General features: G+C 38.8%; 1 protein-coding gene across 3 annotated transcripts in view; it reads left to right on the top strand.

The window, feature by feature from the left end:
* UXS1 (UDP-glucuronate decarboxylase 1) overlaps window positions 1–23,001 on the top strand; it is a 110,500-nt gene that overhangs the window by 40,508 nt on the left and 46,991 nt on the right. For 2 of the 3 annotated variants that reach the window (XM_077134933.1, XM_077134932.1), the window contains exon 6: window positions 13,414–13,594. In XM_077134933.1, coding sequence (XP_076991048.1) covers window positions 13,414–13,594 — 181 coding nt within the window. Of the gene's footprint in view, window positions 1–13,413; window positions 13,595–20,984; window positions 21,366–23,001 lie in introns of those variants that run through there. The other variant, XM_077134934.1, reaches the window with a different exon arrangement.

Below are 23,001 nucleotides of genomic sequence, written 5' to 3'. Positions count from 1 at the left end.
TAAATGGAAGTTTTAAAAATAATTTTCACCAGTAAACTTCTATGTCTGGGAAACAGATCTGTAAAGCTCCTTTCACCGCCATTCCCAAAGAATCTGTGATAAGTGACTATCTGAATCCTTGATGAATAAATGGTAGTATACAAGGTCGCTTCTTTTTTTGTTGTCCTTTTAACTATTTGTTGTAGGGCCATGCATGCCAGATACTGGACTAATGCAGGTACTCTGGGATGAAAATCCCACCATTTTCCCATCTAATCTCCCTTTTCTGGGAGTTGTAGAAGTTTTCTTGTTTTGAAAATGCTTACATGTGTCTCACCCTGGCCAGATTTTGGAGTCTGTTAAACTTTCATGTCTACATTTTTGGGTTTATTTCTGTCTCATTGAAAATGTGTATGCGTTTGAGCATGAATTAAGAAATAACATCAAAGCAACAAGGAGCAGAGAAGAGTTCATTTTTCTGCTGCCATGTGTCATTTTGATCAGAGAAATCTGACTTTTATAATAAAATATTTCCATGTGAGAGAAACATCCTATTGCTGCTGAATGTTACAAAATTTATTTCACCTTGCAGATCACTACAGCAGATGAAACCAGTGTTTTTAGTCATCTGCCATCTCATAGGTTAAGCAGCACTTTAGAATTATTTAGTGCCTGAGTCTGGCACATAAATGTATTAATGCTGAAACTTAAAGCTTTTTTAATAAATATATGTTGAGTCATTAGCACAAAGAAGGGGTTTGTTCCAAAATACATTCTTTTGCTGATTTGTTGAGCAGTCACAGGTTTGAATTCTGGCCTTGAACTAGATGACTTTGGCTGCCGTTTTAGCACCCAAAGAGCAAGAGGTAAAAATACATAGAGATAAATTCAAAAATCATGAAGCCATCCAGAGCTGTGTAAGTTATTCTAAATTGGATGTTAAATGTTTTCTCCTACCATCTCTTGGGTATTAGCTCTTTGTATTTGAAAGATATGCTTGTGTTTGGTGGTTAGTTTGTTGAGGGAACTTTGTAAGGGCCAAGCTTCTGTCAGTGTCGTTTCTATTTGAAATGCTCACCTAACGGGTTGAAATTAATTAAAAGGAAATTTTTATAAGCACCCAGCTATGTTACATAAATCTTTAAATATTTTAGATAAACGGAAACTGCTCATGAAGAACATTTCAAATGCATTTTTTTTTTTGTCAAGGCTAAGGTACTTCCAGCAGAGGCAATTGTCTATAATATGATACACTAGTTTAGAGCTCTCAGCTGTGTTTTTAGGTGCAGAGATAAAATTAGAGTGCCATAGAACAACTTCTTTTAAGAAATATGTCCATACAGACACAGAATTACATTAAAAGTAGTTAAATTTATTTTTTTAACTTTTTTATTGTGAAATAAAAGAAAAGAAAGAGAAAGCAATAATTTTCAAAGCACGCTTCAACAAGTAGTTTACAGAATAGATTTCAAAATTTGTTATGGGTTACCATTCCACTATTTTACATTTTTCCTTCTAGCTGCTCCAAAACACTGGAGCCCAGAAGAAATAACAATGTAGTGATTGAGCAGTCGTACTCATTTGTTAAATCCTGTTTTCTCTGTTGTAACTCCTCATTCTCTCTCTTTTTTAATTATTTATTTATTTGTTTTAATCCTTTTCCTCTTTCTCTTCTGATCCTTCTCCCAGTCCATAGGGATCTTTAGGTAATGTCCCTTCTGACATTTTCATGGTGAGAAGGGGTATTGATACTAAAGGATAAGGGTATGTAATCAGTTGATAATCCTGGAGAGGCTGGTCCCTCTAGGTTTCAGGATTTTTCTAACCTAGGAACCCTCTGGAAATTATAGGTCCCAGGAAGGGAAACCTGGTGTATGAAACCTTTAAAGAGTGTCAGTTCAAGTCCTAGTTGTTCTTGAGAGTTATAATAGCAGTGATGTTGGTTGGGGGTTAGCAAACCATGACAATTAGCACTATCTAACTGAAGTTTTTGCATATGAGTAACCTCCAGAATAATCTCTTGACACTCTTTGAACTCTCAAATATTTTCTGAAACAGACCTTAGTATATTTGTTGTTCTGCTTCTGGCCTGTTTTGTACAACATATATTGTCCCCAAGATTTGTTCAGTTTGTTGCATGCCTCTTGACGTCCTTCCTTTTTGTAGTTGCACCATATTCCATCATAGAAATGTATCACAGTTCGCCATTGTGCTTCTCAGTCATTGTAACTTCTGTTCCCTCCATCTGTTGGGCATCATGGAAAATATCTAAAATAAACAAACCATGTCTTACAGTATCCTCACTTGGTTGTACTACCAGCAACAGTCTCAATTTTGGGCAAATTTCTTGGTCCATACAGACAAAGAACCAACAAACACAGCATCACCAAATATCAAATCAAAACTACCCCATATCACTTATCCCTCTGCCTCCCCCTCCCAATTAGTCGCCCCTGGTGGTGCTGTGATACTGTTGATGTCTTCCTTTTAACTGTTGGCTGTAGCATGCATTTGTAGTTGTCTCCCTATATCCTTCTACTATTGACTCTTTGTCCAGTGTCAAACTTTTGAAATAGTTCATGTGAGAACTTATTTATGATTGTAGATTTAATCAGTGGGATACATGGCACTATACATCCTCTTGTAATCATATCACTTTCCACATAGCAGTGTTATTTACAAACTCACTAATTAGTTACCATGACTTCTATCCATTCCCTTGCATTTAGATTCGACCTCTTTGGGTAGCCTTTCCTCTGTTTCTAGCTTTTTTGTACCTCTAGGTCTGCTGTATTCTACAGTGTAACTTCTGACATTTCCTTTACCAGAGTCATAATTGCATAATCATATAGTATCTGTCCTTTTGTGTCTCACTTATTTCATTCAACATTATGTCCTCAAGTTTTATCTACATTGTCATATGCTTCGGGACCTCATTTTGTCTTACTGCTGTATAGTAGTCCATCGTGCATATATGCCACATTTTGTTTACCACTTGTCTGTTGAAGGGCTCCTGGATTGTTTCCATCTTTTGGCAATTGTGAATAGTGCCACTATGGACATTGGTGTGAAAATGTCTGTTCATATCACTGCCCTCAGCTCTTCTGGGTATATACCTAGTATTGATATTGCCGGGTCATAGGGCAACTCAATATTTAGTTTTCTGAGGAATCACCAAACTTTTTCATAGTAACTGCACCACTGTACATTCCCATCAACAGTGAATAGGTGTTCCTATTTCTCTCCAGCATTTGTAGTTTTCTGTTTGTTTAATAGCAGCTATTCTTGTAGGTGTGAGGTGATTATTTCATTATCATCTTGATTTGCATTTCCCTTATAGCTTATGAAAATGAGCATCTCTTCATATGCTTTTTAGCCATTTGTATTTGTTCTTCGGAAAAGTGTCTATTCATATCCTGTGCCCATTTTATAATTGGGTTGTTCTTTTGTTGTTGAGCTGTATAATTTCTTTATGTACACAGAATATCAAGTCTTTTTCTGATATGTGGTTCCCAAATATTTTCTCCCATTGAGTTGACTGTCTCTTCACCTTTTTGCCAAAGTCCTTTGAGGCCAGAAGCTCTTGATCTTAAGGAATTCCCATTTATATATTTTTTCTTTTGCTACTTGTACTTTTTTTTTTTTTTTATTAATCAAAAAAAAGAAAAGAAATTAACACAACATTTAGAAATCATTCCATTCTACAAATGCACTCAGTAATTCTTAGTATCATCACATAGATGTATGATCATCATTTCTTAGTACATTTGCATCGATTTAGGAAAAGAACTAGCAAAACAGCAGGAAAAAATATAGAATGTTAATATAGAGAAGAGAATTAAAATAATAATACTAATAATATATATATATATATATATAAAGGAAAAAGAAAAAAAACGAAAACAAAAGATACAAACACACAAACAAACAAACAAAAAAACCATATTTCAGGTGCAGCTTCATTCAGTGTTCCAACCTAGTTACATTACACTTAGGTATTATTGTGCTGTCCATTTTTGAGTTTTTGTATCTAGTCCTGTTGCACAGTCTGTATCCCTTCAGCTCCAATTACCCATTATCTTACCCTGTTTCTAACTCCTGCTGGTCTCTGTTACCAATGATATATTCCAAGCTGATTCTCAAATGTCGGTTCACATCAGTGGGACCTTACAGTATTTGTCCTTTAGTTTTGGGCTAGACTCACTCAGCATAATGTTCTCTAGGTCCATCCATGTTATTACATGCTTCATAAGTTTAGTCTGTCTTAAAGCTGCATAATATTCCATCGTAGGTATACGCCACAGTTTGTTTAGCCACTCGTCTGTTGATGAACATTTTGGCTGTTTCCATCTCTTTGCAATTGTAGATAATGCTGCTATAAACACTGGTGTGCAAATGTCCGTCTGTGTCTTTGCCCTTAAGTCCCTTGAGTAGATACCTAGCAGTGGTATTGCTGGGTCGTAATCCATTCTGCCATTCTATGTCTTTTGATTGGGAAATTCAGTTCATTAACTTTTAGTATTATTACTGTTTGGATAATATTTTCCTCTACCATTTTGGCTTTTGTATTATATATATCATATCTGATTTTCCTTCTTTCTACACTTTACTCCATACCTCTCTCTTCTGTCTTTTTGTATCTGACTCTAGTGCTCCCTTTAGTATTTCTTGCAGAGCTGGTCTCTTGGTCACAAATTCTCTCAGTGACTTTTTGTCTATAAATGTTTTAATTTCTCCTTCATTTTTGAAGGACAATTTTGCTGGATATAGGAGTCTTGGTTGGCAGTTTTTCTCTTTTAGTAATTTAAATATATCATCCCACTGTCTTCTAGCTTCCATGGTTTCTGCTGAGAAATCTACACATAGTCTTATTGGGTTTCCCTTGTATGTGACAGATTGTTTTTCTCTTGCTGCTTTCAAGATCCTCTCTTTCTCTTTGACATCTGACATTCTAACTAGTAAGTGTCTTGGAGAACGCCTATTTGGGTCTATTCTCTTTGGGGTGCGCTGCACTTCTTGGATCTGTAAATTTAGGTCTTTCATAAGAGTTGGGAAATTTTCAGTGATAATTTCTTCCATTAGTTTTTCTCCTCCTTTTCCCTTCTCTTCTCCTTCTGGGACACCCACAACACGTATATTTGTGCGCTTCATATTGTCATTCAGTTCCCTGATCCCCTGCTCAAGTTTTTCCATTCTTTTCCCTATAGTTTCTGTTTCTTTTTGGAATTCAGATGTTCCATCCTCCAGTTCACTAATTGTAGCTTCTGCCTCTTTAGATCTACCATTGTAGGTATCCATTGTTTTTTCCATTTTTTCTTCTTTGTCCTTCACTCCCATAAGTTCTGTGATTTGTTTTTTCAAATTTTCTATTTCTTCTTTTTGTTCAGCCCATGTCTTCTTCATGTCCTCCCTCAATTTATTGATTTGGTTTTTGAAGAATTTTTCCATTTCTGTTCATATATTCAGCATTAGTTGTCTCAGCTCCTGTATCTCATTTGAACTATTGGTTTGTTCCTTTGACTGGGCCATATCTTCAATTTTCTGAGCATCATCCATTATTTTCTGCTGGTGTCTGGGCATTTGATCAGATTTCCCTGGGTGTGTTACCCAGCTGGTTGAAAGGTTTTTCTGTGAAATCTCTGGGCTCTGTTTTTCTTTTCCTGCCCAGTAGGTGGCGCTCGTGGTGCTCGTCTGTCTGCACCGCAGTCGGCCCGGGAAACCGCGCGTGGAGGTGGGGGTCGCTGGCCGCCGCGGCTTGGGAGAGTGCCGGTCCTAATTGCCCAGCTGGCCCGAAACGCCAAGCGTGACGGGAGGGCCCCGCTATCCAACGTTCCCAGTCAGGCCGGGGAGCCACGTGCATGGAGGGGACCCCAGTCGCCAGCCGCCCCGGCCGGGAAAACGCGCGCCCCTCAGGTAGCTCACCGCAGCAGATTCTCCCTGCCTGTTCAGCTGTTCCAGAATGGGGTACGCTGTCTTTTTGGTCTCTGTCGTGACTCCGGGAGCTGTTTCGTATTGTTTCTGTTTCTTTAGTTGCTTTTCTGGAGGAGGAACTAAGACCCGCGCGTCTTACTAAGCCGCCATCTTCTCCGGAAGTGCTACTTGTACTTTAGATATAAAGGTCAAGAAGCTATCTCTTATTACTAGATCTTGAAGACGTTACCCTATATTTTCTTCTAGAAATTTTCTGGTTCTGGCTCTTACATTTAGGTCTTTAATCCATTTTAAATTAATTTTTAATAGGGTATGAGCTAGTGGCTGTCTTTTATTCTTTTGAGTATTGATATCCAATTTTCCCATACCCATTTGTTGAAAAAACTATTCTGTTCTAGTTCAGTGGATTTGGGGCACTATTGAAGATCAGTTGTCCATAGATTTGTTGGTCTATCTCCGTACTCCCAATATGTCCCATTGATTGATTTCTCTTTGTCCCAGTACCATGCTGTTTTCATCCTGGTGGCTTTATAGTATGCTTTAAACTCAGGGTGTGTTAGTCCTCCCACTTCACTGTTTTTTATGATCTTTAGCTGTTCGGGATCCCTTACTCTTCCAAGTAAACTTGATAACTAGCTTTTTCAAGTCTTCAAAGTAGGTTGTTTAGATTTTGATTTGTATAGCTGTGAATCTCTAGATCAATTTGTGTAGAACTGACAAAAATAACCACATTCAGTCTTCCTATCCATGAGCATGGAATGTCTTTCTAAATATTTAGATCATTTTTTTATTTCTTTTAGCAATGTTTTGTAGTTTTCTTTGTACAAGTCCTTGACATCCCTGTTTAGGCTTTTTCCCAGATTCCTAATTTTTTTAGTCACTATTTTGAATGGTTTTTTTTCCTTAATTGTCTCCTCAGATAGGTCATTAGTTGTGTATAGAAACATTACCGATTTTTGTACATTAATCTTGTATCCTGCCACTTTGCTGTATTTGTTTTTTAGCTCAGGTAACTTTGTCATAGATTTCTCAGGGTTTTTCAAGTATAGGATCATGTCATTTGCAAATAATGAAAGTTTTACTTTTTCCTTTCCTATTTGGATGCCTTTTATTTCATTCTCCTGTCTGTTTGCTCCGGCTAAGATTTCTGGTGCTATGTGGGCATCCTTGTCTCATTCCCAGTCTAAGGGGGGATGCTTTTAATCTCTTCACCATTAAGTATGATGCTGGCTATAGGGTTTTCAGATATGCCATTTATGGTATTGAGGAAGTTCCCTTTGATTCTTACCTTTTGAAGCGTTTTTATCAGAAAGGACAAGTGCTTTTTCAGCATCAAGTGATGTGATCATGTGATTTTTCCCTTTTGATTTGTTAATGTGCTCTATTATGCTGATTGATTTTCTTATGTTGAACTACCTTTGCAGTCCTGGTATAAACCCCACTTGGTCGTGATGTGTAATTCTTTTAATGTCTCATAGGATTTGATTTGCTAATATCTTGTTGAGAATTTTTGCATCTACGTTCACTAGGGAGATTGGACTGTAGTTTTCTTTCTTGTAGCATCTTTATCTGGTTTTGGTTTTAGAGCAGTGTTAGCTTCATAAAATGAGTTAGGTAGTGTTCCTTTTCCTCAGTTTTTTTGAAGAGTTGAACAGGATCGCTCAACTCTTTATTGCTCATTAATGCAAGATTAATGTACAATAACACTAAGGGTGTTAGTTCTTTTTGGAATGTTTGATGACATTCCCCTGTGAAGCCATCTGCTCCTGGACTTTTCCTTGTAGGAAGATTTTTGATGACAGATTGAATCTTTTTAATGTAATTTGTTTGTTGTGATCTTCTATTTCTTCTTAAGGCAGTTCAGGGAATCTGTGTGTTTCTAGGAATTTGTCCATTTCATCTAAGTTATCTAGTTTATTGGCACATAGTTGTTCATAGTATTCTCTTATGATTTTTAAGGTCTTAACTGTTCACTTGGAGAAATAAAAAGAACATCAAACTAACCCCAAGGCAAATTAAAGAAGAGAAATAACAAAGACTAAAGCAGAAATAAGCAAACAGGAGAACAAAAAAGCAAGAAGAATTTTTTTTTTAATTTGTTTTTTGAGAAATTCAATAAAATTGATGGCCCCCCAGCTAGACTGACAAAGAAAAAGAGAGGACCCAAATAAACAAAATCAGAAATGAGAGAGGGTCATTACGATGGATTCTGAAGAAATTTTAAGAATCATAAGAGAATGTCGTTCTCCTGTCTGTTTGCTCCAGCTGAGATTTCTGGTACTATGTTGAATAGCAGTGACAGTGGGCATCCTTGTCTCATTCCCAGTCTAAGGGAGAATGCATAGCTACTCCTGCTTTCTTTTGGTCACAGCGTCATAGAACATCTTTTTCTGTCCTCTCACTTTCAATCTATTCATATCTTTGAGTCTAAAGTGTGTCTCTTGTAAGTAGCATATGATGGATTATAGTTTTCAATCCATTTTGCCAATCTGTATCTTTTAATTGGTGAGTTTAGTCTGTTAACGTTCAAAGTTATTACTATAGAAGTAATTCTTGAATCTACCATCTTATACTTTAGTTTTTATTTGTCAGATCTAGATATTCTTTTGCCCCTCTTTCTTTTTATCCTTTAAAGTTACCTTTACTTGTACTCTTCAATTCTGTGGCCTCCTCCAGAATTCCCTCTCCTGTCTTTTTTTTTTTTTTTTTTTTTTTTTTTAGGGAGGAAGGGAAGGAAAGACAGAGAAGGAAGGAAGGATGGAAGGAAGGAAGGGAGGAAGAAAGGGAAACATCTTTAAACATTTTCTTGTTTTATTATATTTTGTTTGTTTGTTTGTTTTTTACATGGGCTGGGGCCGGGAATCGAACCGGGGTCCTCCGGCATGGCAGGCAAGCACTCCTGCCCGCTGAGCCACCACGGCCCGCCCTCTTTTTTTTTTTTTTTCAGCTGACAGGACTCCTTTTAGTATTCTTAGAGCAGTTCTCTCAGTTTTTATTTTGTCTTTGAAGATTTTAATCTCTCCCTCAATTTTGAAGGACAACTTAGCTATATAAAGAATTCTTGGCTGGAAGCCTTTTTGTTTAGTATCTTAAATATATTAGACCACTGCCTTCTTGCTTCCTTGGTGCCTAGTGGTCTGAACTCAGTCTTATGTGTTTTCCCTTGTATGTAGTAGATCACTTTTCTCATGCTGCTTTGAGGATTTTCTGTTTCTCTTCAACATTTGACAGTTTGATTAGTATGTGTCTTGGAGTAGGTCTATTTTGATTTATTTTATTTGGGATTTGTTGGGTGTCTTTAATTTACATGTTTATCTCTTTTATAAGGGTTGTGAAATTTTCCCCGATTATATTTTCAACTAACCTTCCCAGCTATTACCCTTTTCTTTTCTTTCTAAGACAACTGTGATTCTTATATGTGTGGGCCTTTTGTTGTCCATCATTTCCGTAAGATCCACTTCCATTTTTCCCTTCTTTCTTGCCATTTGTTCTTTTGTGTGCCTTATTTCAATTGTTCTGTGTTCTAGCTCACTTATTCTTCCTTCTGATTCTTCAGATCTCGTATCGTGTATCTAGTATATTTCTGATTTCGTCTACTATATTTTTCAAGTCTGTGAGATCTGCTAGTTTTCTATTTAATCTTTCTGATTCTTCTTTATGCTCTTTTAGTATCTTCCTGATGCCCTTTGTACATTTTTAAATATCCTGGAGTTGTTCCGTATTCTGTGTCCCTCCGGTGTTTTGATTTGGGTGTTTTGCTGGGCCATTTCTTCCTGGATCTTCATGTACTTTGTGATTTTCTGTTTTATTCAGGGCATTTGATTATCTTAATAAGGTTATTTTGCATGTTTGTTTTTTCTACTCATCTAAAGATTTGTATTTACTTTGTTTTCTGTTGACGGGTTCCTTTTTTGTACTTGATTTGTCAGTTGTTCCCCAGCAAACCAAGACCCAGATCTCATGTAAGGGTGCAATTCTATTTGAGGGTCTATAAAAGCCAGACAGGGTAGACCAGTAGTTCAGTGGCAGAACGCCCGCCCACCATGAGGGAGACCCAGTTTCGACTCCTGGTCAATGCCCCCCCCCCAAAAAAAAAGAATGAAAGTAATTATATAAATACATACATATATTATATATATAATATATATATATATTATATTATATATATATAATATATAACATATATATATAATATATGTATGTATTTATATAATACACCATGCTTCAGCAGTAGTAGGCCTCAAAGTTAGAAGGAGATACCCCATGTTATATTGAGAAAGAACTCAGACTGGTACCCACAGATGAGAAAGAAAATTTTAAAAACTAAAAAAACATTTAAAAATAATAAAATCTATAGAAAAATTTATTTGGAAAAAAAAAAAACACCCAGGCAGATAGGGAATCTGCCTGCCTGCAGTTATGCTTCGCACCAGCAGGTGGTGCCCTTGAGCCCCCTCCTCCATCAGTGCCCTCCCCTTCCCCCTATTGCAGCAGTGGCTGGGAGGATGGCGTGCATGGCTGTGGCTGTTCCCAGTGCCTGGTGGTGGGATGGCTGGTCCTGGCACATGGGATGGGGGGGCTGATTACAGCACCCAGCAAAGCCACCATTCACTGTGCCGTGGGGCGACTGATCCCACACGGCTTTGCACAGTAGATGCCTTTGTGCTGCCCACAGGCGCTGCTGTCTGTGGTGCCACTTGGGAAGGTCTTCCCAGCCAGCCGCTGAGGCAGGCTGGAGCACAGGGGTGGTCCACTCCTTCGGGCAGCACTTCCCCACGTGCTGCTGCCTGCCCCTGGTGGGAGCCATCACTGATCAGACCACCCTGCTCCCCCAACCCCCACCTCTCTCCTCCCTATGGAATATTGGAGACCCTCTTCAATCACTCACCCCTGGGTACTGCAGCCTAGTTGTTTTTACCCTGCCCCTCTCTTTTTTCTACAGAGCAGGAGCAGGGGTCCAGCCTACCTTACTCTGCCATCTTCCTAAATTTATTTTAAAAAGATGTATTTTTTCAGATTAAAAAACAGTTGGCATTTTGAAATAATGCAACTAAATGAAGGTAAAATAAGATGAAATGCCACTTCCCCGAGTTAAGCCCTGTAGTGAGCCAAATTTGAAATAGTTACTCGTCTGAAAAATCCCTTTTCATAGTCATTTTCCAGATATACAGTCAAATGGAAGAGTGCTGTGGATGAAACACAAACCAGACAATTTGACAGGTAGTAGAAAGAGCACAGAATTAGGAAAACTGGATTTATTCTGTGATTACTGGGGCTATTGGTAAAAAACTCAACTTCGCTAGGTGTTATGGATTGAATTGTGTCTCCCAGAAAGAAATGTTGAAGTCTTAATTTCCAGGACCTCTGAATGTGGTGTCATTTGGAAATAGGATCATTGCAGATATACTTAGTAAAGATGAGTTGTAGTGGAGTAGATTGGGCCCTTGGTCCAGTGTGACTGGTGTTCGGAAGAGAAGAGACACAAAGGTACACAGGGGAGAAGCCACATGAAGGCGGAGCCCAGGGACCAGCTGTTCAGCTATAAGCCATGGACCATCACAGGTGCCAGCCACCACTGGGAGCTAGGAATAAGCCAGGAAAGGTTCTCCTTGAGCCAATGAGAGGTTCCAACAGCTTGACTTTAGACCTCTGGCCTCTAGAACTATAAGAGAATAAAATTTCTGCTGTTTGAGGGCGACAAGTTTATGATAATTTATTATGTCAGCCTTAGGAAAGTAATACACCATTTCAGATTTAGAAAATTTAAGATGTGCTCAATAAAGAATAAATTTAGTTAGTTGAAAGTTGTTGATCATCAGGATTTCTGCTCTCATTCATTCACATTTTAAATTATTACATTAATATTTTCATCAAAGCCTATATAAATGTCTAATCTTAGTTTGTGGTTGATGCATCGTTCTTCTGAGAGCAGGTGTAAGCGAGGTCCCCATCTTCCGTCCTTCTTCACCTCGGGCAGCATTTGCTTGTTAGAAACATTGGAATTGTGTATGAAGTTTTTGTTTAAACAGAGGATTTTGTGGTAAATTGAATGCTTGGAAACTGTAGACCTTGGAGGTTATGTATGTGTTTTTATTTTAAATAAAAAGATAAGTCTTTTTTCTTATTCTTAATTCTATGCTCTTTTAACATGAAATAGGAGGTAAGTAATCTAGAACTTTGATAATGTAGGAAGTGGCACCAGGAAGAGAAGAATAGAAGAGAATAGAAATAGGATAAAAAAGAATATAGATAGGAAAATGCAGTGTTACATTTAAAATCTTTTTTTTCTGAGCTTCTTCTTTTCACTTTTACCCACTTCTTCCTACAAATGAAGTACTTTTTATCCAGTCCCTTCCAGTTACACAAATAACTTGAATAAAACCTTTTTATTAGTTTTGTATTTTATAAAACATAATTAACTTTGCATTTGTCATGGTTTAAGTTTTAGAAAACCTACTTGCCCCCCTTCTTTATGAGTCCTCCTGACTTAGTCTGCCGGGGTGCTATGATAAATGCCACATGTTGGGTTGGCTTGAACAACGGGAATTTAATGTCTTGCAGTGTTAGAGGCCAGGAGTACAAATCAAGGTGCGATAGCAAGGTTATACTTTCTCCCAGAGTGGACTCTGTTCTGGTGCTGCCCTGCAGTCCTTGGGGTTCCTTGGCTTTCCCATTACATGGAGATGTCCATTTCTTTCTCTTTTGGGGTTCCTGTTGGCTTCTAGTTTTTTACTCCTTCCTATGGCTTTCTAAGACTTCTCGTAATCTAGATTAAGATCCACCTTCATTCACTTAGGCCAATCACTAAAAGTAACAGCTTCAAGAGGTTCCATTTACAGGGGGTTTACACCACAGGGACATGGACTAAGTTTAAGAATATGTGTTTTGGGAGTATATAATTCAACCTACTATACCTTCCAGCTGCATTATTTCATATGGTCATTACTAGTTCAGACATTAACCAAACCATGGAACTTAATCATTTGGTGCACTAGGCCACAAGCAACTTGTATTGCTCATTTATTTATTCTAATAAATATTTAGGCCAAAACTAGTTTTTTCATGAGGTTTGAGTCCAATTTCAGTCTCACATACTGTCTTGCTAGTGTATCACATCTCAGCATTTTGCTAAACAGTTTTTTTAAATGTAACTTTTAAGCTTTTCAGTAGTAGTCTTAGCACTATATAAACAATGTTCAATGTATCACATCTATTATAAAATAATGACCTTTCAATAATATAAACTGCACTATCAAATAAACAGATGACAGTTTTTCTACATTAAACTCTTAGGTTCCTTAGAAGTCTAAAGATAGTGTGACTTCTTGCCCTGTGGTAAGAATGAAGATAATGCTTTAAAAAGCCTTTCCCATGTTTCTTCCTTTCCCTTCTCCCAAGTTTTGAATTGTGGCTGTACCAAAGCCATGACGCTGTGAAGTCTGTCATCATCAGGTTCTCTTGTGCTGTTTTTCAAGATGTTTGACACACACTTTCCGAATGCAGATAACCGGAGGCGCAGGGTTCGTGGGCTCCCATCTAACTGACAAGTTAATGATGGATGGCCATGAGGTGACAGTGGTGGACAACTTCTTCACGGGCAGGAAGAGAAATGTGGAACACTGGATTGGCCATGAAAACTTTGAGCTAATTAACCATGATGTAGTAGAGCCCCTCTATATTGAAGGTGAGTGAAAATGGTTGTTGCTTTAGTAAAAACAATGCATTTTTGTCGTAGACCTTGAAGGATGGTCTCACCAGAGTAGATGGTGGGTTCCTGAGGGTAAGCTATTTGGATCAGCCACATTTGATGTTTATGTTTTCCTTTTGGAATGGTTTTACTGTGTACAAGGCATTGCCTTTAGTAAAGAGTGGTTATCCTAATAAAGAGTAGTTATAAATGTATGAATATCTTCCTGTTACATGGCATCTCTGATTTTTAAATTCATAGACCTATTGAGTCAGACTTGTGTGAGACATATTCCCATTGATTAATGAGTCTGATGCCTGCACAGCTTTCATGAAGTTCCTCTTAGCTTCTTATAGGTAGTTAGCCAGTTCTGCATTTAAGTGTTTAAAGCCTTCTAATAACTGCTGCTTTGGGGTCTTTGATATACTTTGAAAGGTCTCCCTTCCACTTAGATTCTTCAAGGTATACTGATGAGAGTTACCACCAGTTGCTTGATTAGGGGGATCCCTTAGGATACCACAGACTTTGCAGTCATTCTCATTTAAATATGACCATAATCCTGAGAGGTAAGTGGTATCATTCCCATTTACATCTCTGGAAAATGTAAATCAGGTCATGATCTTCCCAAAGTTGCAGGGCTATTAAGTGACTTCGCCAGAATTCATCCTCTGGTTTTCTGATTCCAAAGCTGCTATATTCTCCTGCACATACAGTGTAGCGTTCTGCTTTTTTCTGTTATTGTCAAATTGTCAACATTTTCCCCTGTGATTTAAAAAGTTCTGGAAAAGCCAATGTAACAGCTGAGCGATACTTACTGTGTGAACAGACCATAGTTGATTTAATCTTATCCTATTTTAAGTTCTCTAATGTTTTGTTATATCTTTGTCTGAATTTCATTTCCTCAGCCAAGAGTCCAAGTAATAATTATGTCAAATACTAACATGTTTCCTTCATTGTGTGACAATGTTTATGTCAACTTTACATTAGTGGCATTGCGTATTATCTTTAAAAAAAAAAAAAGCCCACAAAAATACTTTGCTAATTTTAGAGAAAACTAGAGGTACAATGAGCATTTCTTTGGTTATTAAAAAGTTTAGACTTTCCAATATGTTAATTCACAAAAAATAGCTAAATCATTTCTTTTACCCATTTTAAAAATTTGCTTTCAATATGAGCTGTTTCTAAGGGTATCAACCATTTGACATATATATAGCTTTTTTCTCCCCTAATCTATTGTTTCCCTTTGAATTTTGTTGAAATTTTATAATTTTTTTAAATCATTCATTTCCCCTTTACTATGTCTTCTGTTTCTTTTATGCTATGACCATCCTAAGATTAGATGAATATTCATTTATGGAATTTGGTTTTTTGCTTCCTTTTGAAACATGTAAATTTTTAATCCATCTGGGATTTTTTGGGGGTTAGTCTGTAACTTTTGTAAAATGGTTTCATAAAGTGAAATATATTATCTAGATAATAAATACATTGGCTCCCTTTCCACTTGCACTTCTTCTTGGGGTTGTGGTGAGGGTGAATTGATGTAATACAGGCTGTAGGGCTCTGGTAGGAAGAATTCTCAAGATGTTCCCTCAAAGTTCCCTTCTCCCGATTACTCAAAGACTGATGTGGGCACTGCTGGGGAGGAACTTTGCAGATGGAATTATGGTTGTAAATCACCTGGCCTTAAACTATGAAGATTGTCATGGATTACCTGGGTGGGTGCAGTATTGTCACATGAACCTTTAAAAGCAGAAGGAAGAGGCATAAGAGTGAGTCAGAGGGATTTGGCAGAAGGGGACATTGGAGCCAGTCAAAGCATGAGAGAGACGTGAGATCCACCATTGCTGGCTTTGAAGAGGACCATGAGCTGGGAAATACAGGCGAACGACTCAGCCAACTGCCAGCCGTTAAACTGGTGTCTCAGCATTATAGCCACGTGGAACCGAGTTTTGCCAACAGCCCAAATGAGCTTGGAAGTGGCTTCATCCCCTGATGAAAGGAACACAGTTCCAGCTGAGCCATTCTGCCTGTACTTCTGACCTACAGAACCATGAGATAATAAAAGGATACGTTTCAAGCCTCTAAATTTGTAGTAATTTATTAGAACAGCAATAAAGAACTAATATCAGGGCTTAGCACAGTGCCTGACCCAGAGTAAGTTATCCCAGGTGATAGCTACTGTTATTTTTAGGCTTTTCCCTTTTTTTGCTTATAGCAATAAATATTTGTTGAGTGAAACTATTGATTATGTCATCTTATATACTACCATGAAACCAAAACAGTGTAAATGTAAGTACTCTGCTTTGAATTAGGAGCTTTGACACTTAAAGCTGTTCTAGGCCATCTCCACTCCTTCTGGCTCTTGACTTTGTGTTGGATACACATACATGGAATAGTTTTACAGTAAATGATCAAAACTTTTTTCTTGAGAAAGAACTTTTTGTTCTTTTTTCAGTAGCATTCCACACTTCAGCATCAAGTTCTTCCATGTGCTTGATAACTGCCCCTTTCCCTGCCCGAGACTCCCCATCTCTTCACTTGTTTGTTCCCACCATGCCCAGTAAACTCTAAACTTCTTAAATGCAAACATTTGACTCCCTGTGGTAGTACAGTTCTACTTTCCAAAGGTAATGATCCCTATTTCTCCCCCTTAAATCAGGCACAAAACTTGAATTTTTGTGGATCTGATGAGATTAATTTAGTTTGATGTGCTCCATCCTCTTTCCTCAGTTTTGCATGGTCACACAATGGGTGGCCTAGTGTATTGCCCCTTCCATTCTTACATTATTATTGTGAACTTTGCAGTTTAGTGGTAGTAACATTTCATTCAAACTTTAATTTTCCCCCTTACTGAATTTGACAACCTATGCTTATCCTAAAGGGGATTACCATTCGTTCTTATCTGTAGTTCAGTCTTCTGGCAGCCACAAATAAGTGAATGTGTCTTGTTTAGGTTGATAAGTTATCTTGCTTTTTTGCCAGGGAAGTGGATATATAGCAAATGCATAGCCCAACCATCTTCTACGTGACTCTTTTTTTGAGTGACTTTTTTCTAACAAAAGAAAACTTCAGTTAATCTGATATTTACACTGTCACAAGAATGGTCTTGTACTTTGAAAATTATTTTGTGGAATTCATTTTGGTTTATTAGTTTTTCTGGGCCTGGCAAGTTATTTGAATTAATGAGGTTTACTGCTTTACATAATTTGGGAGTATCAAACAGCTTCATCAGTTTTCCTTTAGCACAGATTTCCTCCTATTATTTACGAGGCCTAACCATTGTGTTTCAGAAGCCAAGAGATTAGCCACATTATTCTGATTATTCTAATTTCACATTATTCTGTTGGAATTGTCTGAACTCAGAATGTGGTGGTTGAATTGGAAAGGTAAGGGATTGCAATGTAATTAGGGCCAAGATTGAGGTGGGACCTGTAGAGTTCAGGGGCTGTCAAGTGCTCAGGAATTACTAAAATGACCAAGACAAGATGGGCCGTCATCACAGACAGTCATAGGGTACCCAGGGGCTCTGCGTTGTTGGGTTGGATTGTGGAGAAAGGATTCGTGTTGCTTTAAAAAAGAACTCTGGACTTAGAACCAGGGCATTTCAGTTTAAGTTGCTGTATCTACCCTGCAAGATATTTAGCTCTGAAAGGAGTAAAGCTCATGGTCCTTCACACCCATCTTTACAGGATACTGGAAAGTTGCTGAGAAGCCAGGCGGCTCAGGGGAGCTGGGTGTGTGTGGGTTTTGTGTGTCAGATGACAGACCACTGGGAAATTGCAATGGAGCTTTTGCTCCGCAGGCCTACTCCTGGGAGGAGGTTGGAGCATCACGCTCGGCTGCAAGGGCTCCCACGGGTTTGTTCATTTGATGAAGAATGAGATATAAGGGAATATCAAACTTGGTCTTTTCAAAGGAGTACTCTAGCTAATAATAAAAGTAATGCATACTTGAAGAAAATTTGGAAAAGTACTTTTAAAAATAGAAAATTACCCTTACTCTTCTTCTAAAAATAACCCGTCGACATTAACATCCAGTGATTTTTCTAATATGATTTAAAATTAAAAACATGCTGACTAGGTAATATAGTTATAAGATTTAGAATTTTTAAGATTAAAAAGATTTATCAGGTGATACAGCCGTGGCTCGGTGGCAGAGTTCTCACCTGCCATGTCAGATTCCTGGGTTCGGTCCCCAGAGCCTGCTCATGCCAGAGAAAAAGATTGATGGTGAAAAGTCTCCCTCCCACCTCCATGTCCTCTGTTCCCTGTTCCCAGCACCCCTCAGGAAAGCAGTATTAATAATTCCTTTGTTGTCTTCTGGAGTTTCTTTGTGGGTGATAACTAATAAAAGTAATTAGTCACAATTCTCCCTATTTACAGGGAAAGCACATTATATATTGTTCTGCATCTCACTTTTTCCCACTTCCTGTATCCAGGTGATCTTTCTATATCGTACATAAGGAGCTGTGACAATCTCCGCCCCGCCACAGTTCCATAATATTCTATTGCGTGGCTACAGCAGATCTCTTTACGAAGACACATTTGCCACCCTTAACTTTATCATATTAGCGGTTCCTTATAATATGAATATACTTGAGCTTATCTCATCATTCCTCTGTTGTTGGATATTTACTTTGTTCCCAATTTTGGGCTATCATAACCCTTGCTTCAGAAAGCAGCCCAGGACGTGTCTATGTCTCTGTCACTATAATCTTAGAATACCTGTCCAGGCTCCTGATACATATAACCCATGCCTCCCAAAAACGCCATCCCAATTTATTTTTCCATTGTCCCGTAAGCAGGTATTTATGTTGGGAACTGAAAAAGACAGGAAGTTCCATTGTGTCGTGGAAAACCAGACATCTAGAACATGATTGTGTTAGAAGTATTCCATATTTAATGAATATTGATTGTATTCTAAGTGCTGTCTAATTACTGTATATGATTAACAAGTGTAGCTCTCACAGTAAATCTCCTGAGGTAGGCACTTTGTGTCCTCATTTTACAGGTGAGGAAACCACAGCCTAGAGCCTTTCTGTGACCCAGCTTTAAGCAGCTCCGAGAGCCCATGAAAGGCAAGGCGGCGCAGGCACCAAGAGAGAAAACAGGACAGGCCAAGGCTCTTGGCATACAAACACTTGAGTCAACAACAGAATGTGTAAAGGTGGGATGGAAACAGTATTTGGGTCTATATTAGATATTGGGTCTATATTATGTAGACATTTGAGGGGCTCTCCTCTAACTAGCTTATTTTTGTTGAATTGTAATTTGGAAATTTCTTTCTCAGTTTACAGTTTATATTGCAGATGGAAACATGAAAAGCAGAGGCTTTGGATCCCTGAGGCCCCTCTGTTGAACTTGGAGCAGTGAGGGCTTTCCCAAGTGCAGCTAGGGACATGAGGAATGCTCTCTCACTATGGTGATATCACCAGTGAACCCACTCAGTATTTACCAGAGATGCTGTGGTTTGGCCTGGGTATGTGGTTCAGGCTGGCAACACGGAAAAGTAGCCCGTGCTCCCCTGGGGCCGAGGCAGCCCTGCAGCATGTACAGTCTTGCCTTTGCATTAAGTAAATGTTATTTGTTATGAAATCAAGGCAAAATCCCACTCTTTTACTTTTTTACCTGGCAGAAATTTAGTTTTTGCGCCTTGAAACATTCTTTATCTTGTTAAATCTTGTTTCCTTTCATAAATTCTGGTGTTGGGGCTACAGAGCATGTCATCTTATTGGGCAGTAATTCATGCCAGGTCTCTGACTTGGACTGTAGAGAAGCCAAATTCTGTAGCGAGAATCTTTATGATAGGTTTTACTGCATGCTAAATAATCATGCCAGTTTGTAGAGAGAACCAAACCTTTGTTCTGTTTTTCAGTTTTTCCATCGTCTTCAATTTCAGGATGAAAATCCTTGATTAGATCTCATCAGGGTAGGGATTCTTAGGGTGTGGGCACAACACCAGGCAGGAAGTTTGAAATCAGGCAGCATTAGGAACTGCAGTATAAAAAAACAAAAGTCAACAGGGAAACGTAAAACATGCAGTCAGTTTTTATATGAATTTTCCCTTTGGTAGATGACACACTTGATTTCTTTGTGATAAATTCTATGCAGTAGTTTTGGGTTATCCCAGGAGTTGCTCAGTTTCAAGTTTTCTCCCTTCCAAATTTTATCATTTATGTGAATTTCAGGCACAGTGATGTTCCCCATAAAAACACGTGAAGAAGTTCATTTGAGGTTAGGCCGGATGGGTTTTCCCTTTCCAGAATGTTCCCAGTAGAGCAGAGCCAGCCTCAGCTATCCCACCCCCCACCCCTCCTCCTCGCAACATAAAAATAATTTGTCTGTGCTTGGGCAGGAATGCTGTTTTGAATCTATTTTAGGATTTTATGTGAAAAAGGAACAAACTAGTTCACTTTATAGTTCAATTTTTTGCTTCCTTGGTAATTAGTTTGGGCTCATTTCTTAAGGGTCCTATTTTTCTAGCTAAGCACACAGCCGTGGTAAATGTGAAAGGGTCACGGGATGTTCATTGGGTGATCAGCAGCGGGAGGCACCCACCCAGGAAAGGAACGGGCACGTCTGTCTTTTTCCCTTTTTTCTTCCTCTCTTCACCCCCAACTTAAATTGTTGAATGTTATGCTCATCTTGGGTGTACTTTGAACTATGCAGTTGATCTGTTTTCAAGGACTTTTTTCCTGGCCTTTGAGGGTTAACTTTGTTTCTGTATTTACTTTCCAGAAACATTATTAATATTACTTTGTATTTACATGACATCTGTGTTAGTTAGTGTTCTGGTTTGCTAGCTGCTGGAATGCAATATACCAGAAATGGAATGGCTTTTAAAAAGGGGAATTAAATGAGTTGCTAGTTTACAGTTCTAAGGCCGAGAAAATGTCCCAATTAAAACAAGTCTAAAGAAATGTCCAAGGCATCTAGGGAAAGATACCTTGGTTCAAGAAGGCCGATGAAGTTTAGGGTTTCTCTCTCAAGTGAGAAGGCACATGGCGAACACAGTCAGGGCTTCTCTCTCAGCTGGAAGGGCACATGGCGAACACGGCACCATCTGCTAGCTTTCTCTCCTGGCTTCCTATTTCATGAAGCTCCCTGGGAGGTGTCTTCCTTCTTCATCTCCAAAGGTCGCTGGCTGGTGGACTGTCTGCTTTGTAGTGTTGCTCTCTCTGAATCTCTCATTCTCCAAAATGTTTCCTCTTTTATAGGACTTCGGAAACTAATCAAGGCCCACTCAAATGGGTGGAGACATGTCATCCCCTAATCCAGTTTAACAACCATTCTTAACTAAATCACATCACCCAGGGAGATGATCTCATTACAGTTTCAAACATACAGTATTGAATAGAGATTATTCTACCTTTAAGAAATGGATTTATATTAAAACATGGCTTTTCTTAGGGGGCATACTTCCTTTCAAACCAGCACAGTTAGATTCAGTCGTCAACTTGGCCAGGTGAGCATACCTAATCTTGTTGCTGCGGACATAAGCCAATGGTAGTGAACCTCATCTGTTGCTAATTACATCTGCAGTCGGCTAGGAGGCCTGTCTGCTGCAATGAGTGACGTTTGACTTAATTGGCTGGTACTTAAATGAGAGCACAATGTAGCACAGCCTAGCAGCTCGGCATTCCTCATCTCAGCACTTGCAGCTCAGCTCAGGCCTTTGGAGATGTAGAAAGGAATCACCCCCAGGGGAAAGTTGTTGGAACCCAGGGGCCTGGAGAGAAGACCAGCAGAGACCATCCTGTGCCTTCCACGTAAGAAAGAACCTCAGTGGAAAGTTAGCTGCCTTTCCTCTGAAGAACCAACAAAATAAATCCCCTTTTAAATAAAGCCAGTCCATCTCTGGTGTGTTGCATTCCGGCAACTAGCAAACTAGAACATCTCTCACTGCTGATAATTTATGCTTGCTCTGAAGTTGTCCCCTTCTCACTCTTCATAATTCCTTACCAGACTGATTAATCGACAGACTGGTACAATTTTCCTTCTTAGAATAGGACCTGGAATTATTATCACTATGGCCAGAGATTTGTTAATGTTACAGGCAGAACACATTGTAATAGGAAAGAAGAGGCATTCTGTCTTTCACAGTGTTTTCAAGTTCTTAAATAGGTGGTGTTAGAGTTGCTGTATAAATAAATCTCAAGAAGTAGTTTTGTGGGACATCCGTTAGCCTTTCCAGGTTGGCTAATAGGACATAGCAATAAGATTAAACCATCCAGAAGTGGGGTGGAGGAGGGGGTGATGGTCGGGAATAGCCTTTTGAATGGAAATCTCCAATTTGGGGCTTCTCGCTTCACTCACCTGACTTGCCCATGCTAGACCATGCCGAAGCACGTTGAAGAGATAATTGTTTGCCTATTTTCAGACCATGTAGAGACTCCCGTGGGTTAGCTGTGCCTCAGGCCCAGGAATCTGCATGTGAACTCAGAATACACGTAAGCACACAACAGTACGCTTGTCCTCAGATCATCAAAGTGGATCTGCCCTGTGAGAGGCTTTGCCTTCTCCATGGAGTGCAAAAAGTTTTAGAGATTATGAGAAAGAATGAGTTCTGTTTCTTGTGCTCCATAAGCTTATCATTTAGTGAAGAAGACACTTTACAAAGCCAAACAAAGTAACTGTTAAGTAGGGGTGCAGGTGCCAAGCTCTTGGAGTGATTATTTCTCTTGGGGAAGCAGGGGGAAGTCTTCCTACCTCAACTGACATTTGAATTGTGCATTGAAGAAAAAAAGTCAGGACTTGGGCATATGGGAAGGAGGCAAGGGTACAGTTTAAACCGTCTTTCTCTTGAATGTGAGGGAATTATGCACTCCCAGGGCAAACACTTTTTTTCTTATTTGTTAATGCAGTTTCCTTTTACTTCCCTGCATATGTTATTATCTCAAGAGTGAAAATAATGTTGAATATTTATTCTGTAAGATCACAACCCATACAAATGGATTTACAACGTCTTTGAGAAACTTGTGTCAGCTCCATCTTGTCTGAGCAAAAATGCTAATGATTTGCAAGTCAGGTTGGAAGAAGCTGCAGTTTTCATGCTGCTTAGTTGTGTGCTGTGGTTTGGTGTACAGGTCTCAGGGTTTCCCCAGGCAGTTGTGTTGGGATCTAGCAGTTCTCTAGGGAGTAGCAGCAGGCGGGAGAGAGGTTTATGAAAAGAGGAAACACAGTGACTGTCCAGTAAAGTTTGGGGTCTGCTACCTCAACATACAGTCCTTGAATTTATTTATTTATTTTTTGTATGCAGTATGGCAGGGTCACATTTCATCCTTTTTCCATATGAGTATCCGATTATTGCAGCACCATTTTAAAAATTTGTTTGTTTTTGCTGGTTTCTTTGTTTGGGAAGTGCACGGGCCAGAAATCAAACCCAGGTCTCCCGCATGGCAGGCG

This window comes from Tamandua tetradactyla, chromosome 17 (genome assembly GCF_023851605.1).
Source record: "Tamandua tetradactyla isolate mTamTet1 chromosome 17, mTamTet1.pri, whole genome shotgun sequence".
Classification (NCBI taxonomy): Eukaryota; Metazoa; Chordata; class Mammalia; order Pilosa; family Myrmecophagidae; genus Tamandua; species Tamandua tetradactyla.
This window is presented reverse-complemented; position numbering and strand designations above follow the sequence as displayed.